Source organism: Somniosus microcephalus, chromosome 11 (genome assembly GCF_052327205.1).
Source record: "Somniosus microcephalus isolate GS21.2 chromosome 11, FLI_Smic_1.0, whole genome shotgun sequence".
Classification (NCBI taxonomy): Eukaryota; Metazoa; Chordata; class Chondrichthyes; order Squaliformes; family Somniosidae; genus Somniosus; species Somniosus microcephalus.
Window position 1 is genome coordinate 56,309,556 of NC_140997.1, and position 13,721 is coordinate 56,323,276.

Genomic DNA, 13,721 nt, shown 5'->3' on the forward strand with positions numbered 1-13,721 from the left:
GTCTCTACAGGCCGAGATTCAAGGCTGCAATGAGCAGGATGTGGATGGAGAGCAAGATCAACCCTCCCCTTTAAGAACTGGCTGGCACCATTGTGTCTGTGTTCCATTGCTGACTGACATCACATGAGCTTCGCCAGCGCTCTGAGGTAGCGCCTCGCTCCTCGGCCTTTGCGCCTTAAGACAGGTGCGAAGCGCCTGATTTAGCGCTCCAATCACCTCCAGGGGCGATAAAAGCCAAGTTTGCAGTCGGAGGCGATAATTAGCGCCAGGCGCTAATCTTTGCGCCCGGTTGATAATTGCGCCCCAAATGGGGCAATACTGAATTTCTCCCCCATAGTACCTTATCACATCTTGGAAACAGGAGCAGCTTAATTTCCCATTCTCGTGGGGAGGAAATGATATCTGGCATGGAGACAACCAAAACAGTAAAAACTTGTATTGAAAAGGTGAGAGCAACCTCTGTGCAACACCCCATTACTGCTAAGTTTTATTTTACAATACTTTTTTTTATTCATCCAGATACACTACATTTGTTAGCCCTCTCTCACTAATCAAACTTTCAGTATGGCATTCTCAATTCCCAGAATACAGACTGTGCCCAGTGCAGTGCCACATCACTGTCAGCATCAAGACTCAGAGAACGTCTTTAAACTATCTGTAATTTTAATAAGCAGAAACAAACCTACATTTAATAATTATGTAAAGTTGAAATGACCACATAGTTGGTTAAGTAAGAATGAGGTGATCATGAGATGCTGCGGATTCTCATACGAGATGATAAGCAATTTCTGTTCTTGTAAGGTGAAAGTTCAATTGAGTTTAAGTTACGTACTTATGTACAGAATATAAACCCAACTCTTTGTATATTGTATACACACATACAGGATACTGGAATAATTACTTAGTGGTACTTAGCACCTTTAATACTGAGCATTAAGAACAAATAATCCATACATTGAGAATTGTGATGTGTCTTGTCATTTTTTTTCGCTCTGCAAATGTGGGGCACAAATGCCATGGATCGCCCACCGTGATACTTTTCCCTGGGAGTTCCACCAGTGTCTTGCCAGATCAACAGCGAGAGCTTGTTGGAGTCTTGTAGAAATTCAGCCCAGTGTATTCTTTTGTTATTCATTCAGTGCCTTTGTCATTTCTCATTTATTGCACCCTCATTTTCTTTCCCAGTTTTTAGTTATTTTCTGCCTAACTTTGGTCACGGTCTATCCTCTGTGGCAAGTAATAAGCTAGTGTTTGGCCTCTGCCAATGCTTCTTTATAACTAGGCTGAGAAATACATGAGAAAGGCTTGAGGGGATCCAAACTTCAGTCACCCTCCATTTTCCTCCGTCGCTGTTGGAACATCTTGGTCTATATGCAGGGAAGTGTGGCTTGCAAACTTGTGACCTCTGACTCAGCACAACATGCTCGCAATTCAACAAAGTGGTTTGCACAGCCTGTGAATTTCTAATAATCTAGTTTCTGCATTTTTTTCAATTAATTTATTTAAACCTCTCTCGCTTGCTCTACTTCTCTCTGACAAGCCTGCCAAATTGTAGTACGTCACTACACTATCTGGCCATTGTCAACTCAGTAAAACTCTTTTTTTTCTTCTTGCTATTAGTTTGTATCAAGAGCCTTGGCACATGAGTTGATTTGCTCTGAAATTGAGCTAAGCTGTGAGTATCATGTGATTCTGGCTCGGTTTTACATGCAGCAGGAAGAGTATGGAAAAGCAGAGGAATGTCTTGCGGAAGCAGGACGAATCAACCATCAGGTAAGAGAAAAGACGGTCTAGATTAGTCGGTAAGTTAAACAGAATGCAGAATGTAGTCCAGATCAGTTGTCAGATAAATGAATCATGGGCCTGGAATTTCCTGGATCCCATTTAAGCCAAAACTATGCTAAAATTTATGCCAGTTTCTGTGCCAATCTTGCCAATGGGGACTTATGTCCAAATTTCCTGCAGAAATTTGCCTACGCCAGAATGTAAAATTTGGTGGCAAATGCAGCGCCACCAATAGGGGTAATAGTGAGTGGGCTGGTGTCTTCTCTCATGGCAAATGTCTCTCAGAGCATATTGTCTCTTCTGCTCCACTTCCTCTTTCGTTATTGTGCAGAACAGGAGTATGCCCATTGGGAGGCCATTTCAGCTGCTGAGTCCTTCTGATTGCAGGGGGAAGGCGGGGTCTGAAAAAAATGTGTGCACTGAGACTGGCAGCACTTTTAAGAATATTGCAGGATTCCATAAAAAAAATGTTTTAATTTTATTCCAAAGAAAATCGCTATCAAACTCCAAAAATCTCAGTTATGCTGACATCGGGTGACTTCAGGTCGTATTGTGCGTAATTGTATCAGTGTAAATCTGTGCCAGTGCATTACTGGTGTAAATGCAGGAAACTTGCATGAGCTTGTCTTTTGCATGGGTGTGGAGCTATGTAAATGAGTGGCCGGCGCTTTCATAGGCGCAGGAGTAGGCCGTTCAGCTCCTTGAGCCTGTTCTGCCATTCACTTAGATCATGGCTGATCTGTACCTCAACTCCATTAACCTGCCTTTATTCCATAGTCCCTTGATACCCTTACCTAACAAAAATCTGTCGATCTCAGTCTTGAAAATTTCAATTGATCCAGCGTCCAGTCTTTTGGGGGAGCCAATTACAGATTTTCACTGCCGTTTTGAGTTAAAATGTGCTTCCTGATTTCCCTTCTAAATGGCCTAGCTCTAATTTTAAGGTTATGTTCTTTTGTTCTGGATTCCCCGACCATTGGAAATAGTTTCTCTTGTATGTACCCTATCGAATCTCTTTCTCATTTTAAACACATAAAATTTAGAAATTGTGCCCTGTACCCCCTGACGTAATAAAACTCACTACGCACTTGGTTTGAGTATAAAGCAAGGCTTTAATCAACTTGTTTCAGAACATGGAGGTTTAGTTGTACTTCACTAGTTCCTGTCTTACAAAATGTCCCTGGGCAAGCTGGGCCCACGCACGAATATTTATACTCCTTGGACGGCGCCACCAGCTGGCCGTCCAGCATTATTTCATGAGTAGTTCTTTGTGATGATGAGATTTATAACACTCCCAAGTCCAAGTCATTAATGTATATCAAAAGCACCTTGGAGATCTCCACTGTATACCTCCCTCCAGTATGAAAAATAGCCATTCACCACAACTTTCTGTTTCATATCCCTGAGCCACTTTTATCCCATGAGCTTCAATTTTGCTAACAAGCCTAATATGTAGTACTTCATAGATAGTTTTATCCGTCGATAGTCTATTGTGGTCAGTTTCTGCCTCATCCCTCCAAAGTCAGCTGTACCTAAATTTAAAACCTTGGTTTGTGACTCAACCATCTCCATCTCAAACCTAATATTGAATTCTATCATATTAGGTGTTCCCTTTCAGTAAGACTATTGACTAATTCAGGCTCATTATTCATCATTAAATCTAATATGGCCTGTTTTTTTGTTGATTCAAGAACATATTGTTCCAGAAAACTGTCCCGAATACACTCGAGAAATTTGCTGCCTTTGGAATTCGAGCTGTTCTGCACGTCTACTTTTTATTTCTTATGCTACGTGCATTAGTGTATAGAACTTTTAATTGGGCAATAAACCCTGTCCTGCCGTTATGCCCGGATGTTGTTTTAACACATTTTAACTCCATGTTTTTTTGTCGTATTTTATGTTGTTTTATTATTTCCTATATCTTTAAGCTATTTTTATTTTTATTTCTGCCTGAGCCCTCCCCCCTCTATCCCCCCACCCCGTCTCCCCCACCACCGCACCCCCCCCCCCCCCCCGCAGCCCTGTTTATCCTTTCAGCTAGGACTTTAGTCCTAGCCCGGTTCAGGTGAAGCCCATCCCAGTGGTACAGCTCCTACTGGTGCCAGTGTCCCATGAAATGGAACTCCTTTTTCCCACACCAATCCTTTAACTTTCCTAATTTGTGCATCCCTATGCCAATTTGCACATGACTCAGGTAATAATACTGAGATTATTGCCCTCAAATGCTAGAGAATTTGACCCAGCCTGGCTGGGAAAGGGGAAAAATAACCTTTAAGACTTTCTGACACTGTAGTATGGCCCCTCTTATTTTTTGTATCATGACCCTTCTCAGTTTCTGTACACTACGAGTGTTATTTTTCAGCCGTGACTCACAGTTGCCACAGTTTTCATTTTGCTTTGTTGCGTTTACCCTTGCTGTTATCCTAACTTCTTGTTGTGTAATTATGAGAGCTGATTTTCTTCTGCTGAAATGCTTATTTCCCAGGCATGTGGCAGAGAAAAATGGGGCAGAGACCTTTGGTGCTGGGTTTTCATCCTGTTAGATAGAAAGAAGAAAAGGCTTGCATTTGTATAGTGCCTTTCCTGATCTTAAGATGCCCCAAAGCGCTTCACAGCCAATGTAGTATTATTGAAGTTTAGTCACTGTTATAATGTAGGGAAATGCAGCAGCTAATTTGCACATAGCAAGGTCCCACACACAGCAGTGCGCTAAATGACCAAGTAATCTTTTTTTAGTGCTGCTGGTGGACGCATAAGTGTTGGTCAGGACACTAGGAGAACTCCAACACTCCTCTTCAAATAGTGCCATGGGATCTTTAATACACCCATCTTGAGCAGACAGACATTGCTTTAACGTCTCATCCGATAGATGGCACCTCTGACAATGTAGCACTCCCTCAGTACTACACTGAAGTGTCAGCCTGGATTATGTGCTCAAGTCCCTGAAGTAGGATTTGAACCCCTGACTGTTTCACACAAAGGTGAGAATGCTACCACTGAGCCAAGGTTAAACTGGGATTTTCAGGGGTTCCTCGAGTGGGCAAGAGCGTTGAAATTGTATGGAAATGAGTTGGCGTGACATCACCATGCCTCCCGCCTAATTTCCCTGGGTTGCCACTAGGCGGACGCTTTAGCAGATTGGCAGACATGAATGAATGGCCTTTACCGCTGCTTCCTGAGACCGACCACACCTTCCAAATGGTGACCTTGGGATTGGGGAAGATGAGCCAGCAGTGGTCCCAGTGGAGGCAGGGGGAGGAAATTTCTGGTTGGGGTGGTCGGTCTCATCCCTCGAACTTTCCCTCATGCCTAATTTCGAGCAGGATCGTGGAAGTGAATCCCAGCCTACATATTAAAGGAAGTGTATATCCAGAGGTCTGGAGCTTTCATATCGTTATAAGCCATTCAACTTGCCCAAATGCTCACTGGGTAAATGTGTGGTGTGATATACCAGAGTATGTTTGGATGCTACAAGTAGTTTCAGTATTGCCAGGCGAGAAGTAAAAAAATTACTATTGTTACTACTCCTGATTGGTATTTCGTAGCCCCTGTTGCAAACTGTGCATGTATGGACTTCAAGTGAGAACAAAATTAGGCTTAGCTGTGATGTCTCTGTGGCCTATAGCCTGCCGCACTCACTTTCTTGGCTTACACATGAAGAGTGTCCATTCTGGTAAGGTACTGGAGAGCCAATGGAACCATACCCCTGCATAAATCACAGCCTTCTGGAGAGAAGAAAAGAAATCTGGTTGTGGGTGGAACATAGAACTTGAGACTCTGGGGCAAAAATTCTGCATCTTTTTAGGCCAAAAGTGGCACATCCAATGCAGAGGAGCAAAAATTTGGGGTGAAATAGCAGATACGCAAGGGTCACACTTTTTTCTAAAATACATGCTAAATTCTGGTGAAACTGAGTGGCAACATAAGATGTGCCCACTCCCAAAGTGATACAGGTATGTAAATGACAGGTTAATGAAGACAAAACCTGCTGTCCCAGAATTTCTATAATTTATGGCAGAATTGTACCTGACTTAACTTTTTTTTAAAAAGGCGGATAAGTTATCCGCATGACTTGGCAAACCAGAGAAGTGGTTATGTCACAGGCTCTACAGTTTTTGTCTGAAATATCAGCTTTGACTAAAAAATTAAAAATACATTTTCTCAGCTATGCTGCTAAGTTAAGATTCTACGCACTGCCTTTCAGCAGTTTCAGACAGGGAAATCTTTTTCTTCCCACCCTCTGCTGGAGCCCTTACCATGGGTTCATAGTGGCCATTCCCATATATGTCCTTGGGGAATGTAGAACATGAGCAGGAGGAAGAGGAAATGAGAGAGGCACAAATGATAAGGCTACATCAGAGGAGAAAAAGACCAACTCGGAGGTACCCTCCCTCCAGTGTCTGTAGACCATCATGCTCCTTGAGAATGTATCAGAAGAGATCTACTTAAAGAGGTGACATTTCATTGAAGGAACTGTGTGTCCTGTTGCAAACAGACCTCCAAACATCCTCTCAAAGAAAAACCAAACAAAGAACAGACATACGATAGCAAAATACTGCAGATGCTGGAAATCCGAAATAACAGAAAATGCTGGAAAAACTCAGCAGGCCAGGCAACATCCGTGGAGAGAACAGACATACTTCAGAACACTGGACTTCATATTATAACACTCCAACAACACTCAGAAGCTTGACACCATCCAGAACAAAGTAGCCTGCTTGATTGGCCCTCCATCCACCACTTTAAACATCCACTCCCTCTACCAGCCGTGCACCGTGGCTGCAGTGTACCATGTACAAGATGCACTACAGAAACTCGCCAAGGCTTCTTCGACAGCACCTCCTAAACCCGCAACCTCTACCACCTAGAAGGACAAGGGCAGCAGGCGCATGCCCTCCAAGTCACACACCATCCTGACTTGGACATGGAGTCCTTCATCGTCGCTGGGTCAAAATCCTGGAACTCCCTCCCTAACAGCACTGTGGGAGTACCTTCACCTCACGGACTGCAGCGGTTCAAGAATGCGGCTCACCACCACCTTCTCGAGGGCAATTAGGGATGAGCAATAAATGCTGGCTTTGCCAGTGACGCCCACATCCCATGAACGAATTTAAAAAAAAATAGTTTTACTGTGCACATATGTATTCATAACAGGCACTTTTTACCACCCTGCCTACCTCTGGTGCTTCTTTGTGCTGTTCTTAAAACTCTCCTGGTGTTCCACTGAGGTGATGCCTGAGGGCCAAGGATGCTAGTGGTGCTTGGCTGTACTGTAGTATCATGAGCCTCTTGGCACTGAGGTTGCCTTCACCTGAGGGCTTGAGCCCTGAGTGGACTATTCAGCAGGCTGCATTGCCACTGTAGATGTGTGGGCAACCTGGCTTTGTATCCTGCCACCAACATGAGCAGGCATCTGAGGAGACTGTTTGGAAAAGTCACAAGCTGTCATTAGAAGAGAGGATGACCCTTTGATAGCAGATTCTCGCTGCACCACTTGTGCCAGGTCCTGGAGCTCAATCCCCATCGATCAGCCGGAGGGCAAAGCTAATGGTATCAGTTAGATCATGCAGACCCTGAGAGCTGCCACCCTGAATCTCTCGAAAACTGGTTGCCATTGTTCCCTCCAAGGAGTTCCCCAGTGCCTGAAGGCTAGAAGTCAAAGCATCCATATTGGATGCACTGACTGGCCTGGAAGCCTCTCTGTCAGGGGCGTGGCTGCAAATGTTCGCTGCAGGTATTGTGTCGAATCCTTCTCGGATACAGGCAGTGAGGATGGAATTGGACTCCCTCCACCACCAGCGTACCACAGTTGCAGTCAAGCGTACCATAGTTGCAGTGTATACTATTAACAAGATACACTGTAGCAAGTCGCCAAGGCTATTTCGGCACCAAATTCACGACCTCCACCACCTACAAGGACAAGGATAGCAGGTACATGGGAACATCATCACCTCCAATTTCCCCTCCCAGGTCAGACGTCATCCCAACTTGGACATATATCGTTGTTGCTTCATCATCGCTGGGTCAAAATTCTGAAACTCCCTCCCAAACAGCATTGTAGGATTACCTTGACCACATGGACTGCAGCAATTCAAGAAGAGAACACACCACCACTTACTCAAGGGCAACTAGGGATGGGCAATTAAATGTCGGCTTTGGCAGTGATGCCCACAGCCTGAGAATGAATACAAAACAAACTCTGCCATTATCACTGCCAACTGTCTCAGGCCCTCCAAGAAGGTCCTCAGTGCCTTCACATGTGTGATTTTCATTTAGTATCCTTTTTGGAGCAGGACCCCAGAGAATTGAGTCTGCTGGCTCAGGAGTCACAGTCTGACCTCTGCAGAGCTTCCGTCGCCCACTGTCATATCTCACTTTCACCTTTATTTCCTCTGGCACCCTCGTGTTGTGTCTCATTGGAACTATACACATCACTCTGAGTGGATTTCTCTGGGCTGGTGAATGAGAGAGAAAGGATGAATGATGACATGGGTGAAGAAATGGTTGGTTGCACAGAGGTGGAAGACTGCTCACCTTTCTTCCTCCTCCTCCTCAGTGGCATCTTGCTTTGGGTTATCTTGAAGGACAGGAAATGAAGAGATGTTACAGTTATGCAGCTACTGTGGTGATTTCTCTGTAGCTTTTGAAGGTACCTAATCATGTTTCTTGCTAGTGTGTTTGTGCTCTTAAACCATTACTCAACAAGCTGCAGATGTTCCAGACAAATCTACAGCTGCCACTTGCCCTCGAGTACTGTGTACAGTTTTGGTCGCCTCATCTGAGGAAGGATGTTCTTGCCATGGAGGGGGTGCAGCGGCGATTCACCAGGCTGATACCAGGAATGGCGGGAATGACCTATGAGGAGAGACTATGTAGTTTAGGGATGTACACACTGGAGTTTAGAAGATTGAGAGGGGACCTCATAGAAGTGTATAAAATTCTGACAGGTCTAGACAGACTGGATGCAGAAGGAATGTTTCCCTTGGCGGGTGAGAACAGAACTAGAGGACATAATTTAAGGATAAGGGCTAAACCATTTAGGACAGAGATGAGGGGGAATTTCTTCACTCAGAGAGTGGTGAACCTGTGGAACTCATTGCCACAGAGGGCAGTGTACGCCAGCTCATTAAATATATTTAAGAGGGAATTAGATATATTTCTACGGGCAAAAGGGGTTAAGGGTTACGGAGAGAAGGCGGGGACGGGATACTGAATTAAAGGATCAGCCATGATCTCATCGAATGGCGGAGCAGGCACGAAGGGCCGAATGGCCTACTCCTGCTCCTATCTTCTATGTATCTATGTACATCTCCATCCAAGTGGTACAATGGCACCATTGGAATTTTGGGGCCTTTGTGTTTTAGCTGAAGTTGCCAACACACAGTTGTTAAGATATTTCTATAGTCTCAATTGTTGGACAACTGAATCGACTCCATTCATGTGAAGTATACGGTAATTTCAAAGGAAGAGGAAGTCTGCAACACAAGTAGGTAATCTAACTTATGTTGTGGAAAACTGAGTGAAGTGAAGTCCTCTGGAGTTCACCTCTGATTTTCTGCTGAGACCTTTGTCATCCATTTTCTTCCTTATAAACACAGAAAATAAAGCACAGTAGTAAGAATGCTAACCATCTGCGTAATTACTTGTGTTCCTTGTGTGTTCATACTAGCTTTGTTGTAATTGGAAAAGCCCCAGAATGTTCCAGACTATTTCAGTAGCAAAGTAAGCAGTACATGGATTTTTCCTTAGCTTTTAGGGTCAGTGTTTTCAAATATTATACACAAAAGTTTTTTCACAGTTTTGCCTGTAAAGTCAATTTCTGGTTAAATCATTCGCTTGTTAGAAAGTGAATTTTATTTTTTATTAAAGTTTCTTCTATTTGTGTGCTTTGAGAGCCAATGGTTTGTTTGCAGTGTATATTTCAACCTTATACGATTTCTCTGATGTAACATGACCTCTGAGGAACTGGACGTCAACAGCATCTGAGACCAAATTGTGGTATAAATCAAATAAAGTTAGATAAATTATCTGTGAGCAGAAGTGTGTGCAGAAACTAGGATACTAGTAAATAACTTGCAAGTCTATATTTCTGTATTTCCTCGCATTTCTTAATGGTTTAGTTTATAGAAAACCAACTATTTTTCTCATTAATTTTCTTCTGTTCTCTTGCATTGGAAGTGGAGGTCTCAATTTCCTGACAACTTTGTTGTTTCAGAATCCAGATCTATGGGCTTTGCTGGGACATCTAAGCTATATGAATGAAAACTACACCCAAGCCAAGGAATATTATGAACGTACTGTGTGTTATGTGGCTGATGCATTTGACATGCACACCATCTGCTTGAGACTAGGCTCCATCTATCTGCAGGAAGACCAGATTCAGTCAGTAAGGACAGTTCAGTAATTATTTCAGTTTCACAGAAAATATAAATGACCGGGAATCATTAAAATAAAATGATCTCACTGAAGGGTTCAGATGACATTTTTATTGTTTATTTTCCCATATTATTGTCATTTAATCCCAGGGATGAAATTATTTCATCTTAGCCACTTCCACACAGCCCTTCTTCTAATATGTGTAGCAGTATTAAAAGTAACACTTATTTTAATTATTTGATAGTTAAAAAAAGAATTAAAAATAACATTTATCTTACTTATGACTGCTGAAGGATTACATTTGTGATTCAATCGCAATAGGTTTACAAGAATTTAATCTGCAGTAGATTACTGGAAGGTAACACAACAATGTATCTATTACATATTAACATTATAATTCAAAATGCATTGAAAACACCTGCATTAGGCAATGTTTATGGGAAATTCCATTTTAAAAGTATCCACATGTACTTGTACTACCAGTTATGCCTGCACATCACATAATATTAGTTCCAAAAATGAGCGCTGGTACAGTAATCACGCCTCTTGGGGCAGATTACACTTGGTGGTTGTGCACCACAATTCTTCCTTAAGTATATAGCCACATAGCCATAATGTTCAGGATTTTTCAGAAGTCATGTAATAGTAACAGTAAGTATCTACATGGAAGTAAATAATTTATTTGGATTTTTTATTTGGAACCCAAAAGCATTCACTAACTAAAAAATGTAAAGTGCTCACTGTTGCTTTTGCAGGGCCTCCGATATGTTCACCTCCACCCCTCCGATTGATGGCCCACCAAAGAATTTTGACTGATGGTTAATAAAAAAAATTATACTGTAGTATTGGATCCAATTCTGCACCCTAACAATGCATATACATTTTCCTGAGTGCTCCCGAATTCCCTCCCACCGAATATATTGAATGTCCCACTACTATTGCGTGTGAAGGTTTAGAGCGCAGTACCCCCAACCTTCCCGAACCATATCCAGTTATACCACCTCCTTGAGGCCCCAGTGTGTGCGCCTTCTTCCTGTACACTTTCAGTTTTCGTCTGCTCCCCTCTTAGTGTCTGCCACTTGCATGCACTGGTTTCAGTAGAAAAGCCAATCACTCTAACAGCATCACTTATAATTTCCACTCTGCCCTTGATCCAACTTCTCACTCAAGTTACACTGGCCTTGCCTGCCACCACGCCCTCCCCCCCCCCCCCAAACCCTGAGCAGTTTTCTGTAAAACAATCTTTTCAGATTTTTCCCCACCCCCCATGATACATTTTTCAGCCCTTCCTCTCCTATCTGTTGATAGAGGTTATTGTTATTAACCAGTTTGCAGGCCCTAGCCCAGTGCCTTGCTCATTTCTTTGAATGGATTTGCAAAAGCTTGAAGTATCCACATTTGTGAAAGAAACTCGGAAAATTTGAACACCCCATAGACCTCAATCCAGTGGTTAAATTGAAATTTGTCAAGGACAAGTATTTACCTCTCTCAGAATCATAGAAAGTTACAGCACGGAAGGAGGCCATTTCGGCCCATCGTGTCTGTGCCGGTCAACAAAGAGCTATCCAGCCTATTCCCATTTCCCAGCTCTTGGTCTGTAGCCCTGCAGGTTAGAGCATCCCAAGTGCACATCCAAGTACTTTTTAAATGTGGTTAAGGTTCCTGTCTCTACCACCCTTTCAGGCAGTGAGTTCCAGACCCCCACAACCCTCTGGGTGAAGAAATTTCCCCTCAAATCCCCTCTAAACCTTCCTCCAATCACTTTAAATCTGTGCCCCCTGGTTTTTGACCCCTCTGCTAAGAGAAATAGGTCCTTTCTAACCACTTTATCTATGCCCCTCATAATTTTATACACCTCAATAAGGTCTCCCCTCAGCCTTCTCTGTTCCAAGGAAAACAGACCCAGCCTATCCAGTCTTTCCTCATAGCTAAGATTCTCTACTCCCGGCAACATCCTTGTAAATCTCCTCTGTACCCTCGCTAGTGCAATCACATCTTTCCTGTAATGTGGTGACCAGAGCTGCACGCAATACTCTAGCTGAGGCCTAACTAGCGTTTTATGCAGTTGTATTCTATGTCACGGCTAATAAAGGCAAGCATTCTGTATGCCTTCTTAACCACCTTATCTACTTGGCCTACTACCTTCAGGGATCTGTGGACATGCACTCCAAGGTCCCTTTGTTCCTCTACACTACTCGGTGTCCTACCATTTAACGTGTATTCCCTTTCCTTGTTAGCCCTCCCCAAATGCATTACCTCACACTTCTCCGGATTGAATTCCATTTGCCACTGTTCTGCCCACCTGACCAATTTATTGATATCTTCCTGCAGTCTACAGCTTCCTTCTTCAGTATCAACCACCGAGCTGATTTTAGTATCATCTACAAACTTCTTAATCATACCCCTATATTCAAGTCAAGATCATTGATATATACCACAAAAAGCAAGGGACCTAGTACTGAGCCCTGCAGAACCCCACTGGAAACAGCCTTCCAGTCACAAGTCTCTAATGCTGCATATCCTTTGATTCCACCTCTGTAACCCTCTGTCGCACCGCTGCCTCTTCAACGTGTGAGGTTCGGTACCATATTAAATACTTGCACTATAGTAAATTACACAATCAGTGGTCTACACAAAAAAGAAAAAAAAAACAAATTACACCAGATATATTGGAAACCAGGCGCTACCCGTGTCACAGAGGGGCTTTATTTACTTTTACAGTTTATTTATATTTATAAACCATCTGATTGTTGTTTCTAATGTGTTTTTCAGTATCAATCAGCCAAATCTACCTACCTCTTTGCCTCCCAGAAAGCACCATCCTGTTTGTCCTGGCTAGGAGTTGGCATAGCCTGCTATAGGGTAAGAGTACTTGTTAGAGGAATTATTTTGGAGTGAGGGGAAATACTCAGTGGAGTATCCCCGGGCTCAGTGTTAGGACCACTGCTATTTCTAATTTGCATCAATAAATTGGATTCAGAAACTCATTGCAAATTGGTCAAATTTGCAGAGGATACCAAAATAGGAGGGGCAGTGGAATCAAAGGAGGCAGCTCAGAAATTTACAGAGTAAGTTGGACAAAATAAGTATGTGAACAGATGAATGGCAGACAAGTGCAAAGTACTGCATATAGGATGAAAATAAGTAACAAATGTGCTCCATGAATGGTGCTGAAATAGCTATGGATGAAATGGAAAGAGACCACTGAGTCTTGGTAGAGCCAATAGTAATCATATTCAGCCAATGCCGAACAGCAAGCAAAATAGCCAAATGTATGTCAAACTATATAACCAGAACAGATGAATATAAATAAGAGGAAGTTGTGATCAAACGGTACAGTGCTCTGGTCAGACCACACCTCGAGTACTGCATCCAGTTCTAGTTGCCGAGAAACAAGGGACATATTCAAGCATCCCTTCGAAGGCCAGTATATATTTCCTGCGATTCAGTGCCCAATGCTGAAAGCATTACTCCAGACGGGGTCTGTCCACGGCTCTGTACAACTGAAGCATCACTCCCTCACTTTGCATTCCAACCTCCTTGATAAACATCAACATTCC

General features: G+C 43.0%; 1 protein-coding gene across 7 annotated transcripts in view; it reads left to right on the forward strand.

Moving 5' to 3' along the window:
* The window catches only part of cfap70 (cilia and flagella associated protein 70), a 122,527-nt gene that overhangs the window by 103,505 nt on the left and 5,301 nt on the right, over window positions 1–13,721 (forward strand). For all 7 annotated transcript variants that reach the window (XM_086000702.1, XM_086000705.1, XM_086000708.1 and 4 more), the window contains 3 exons: window positions 1,621–1,773; window positions 10,001–10,171; window positions 12,934–13,023. In XM_086000702.1, coding sequence (XP_085856828.1) covers window positions 1,621–1,773; window positions 10,001–10,171; window positions 12,934–13,023 — 414 coding nt within the window. The remainder of the gene's footprint in view (window positions 1–1,620; window positions 1,774–10,000; window positions 10,172–12,933; window positions 13,024–13,721) is intronic.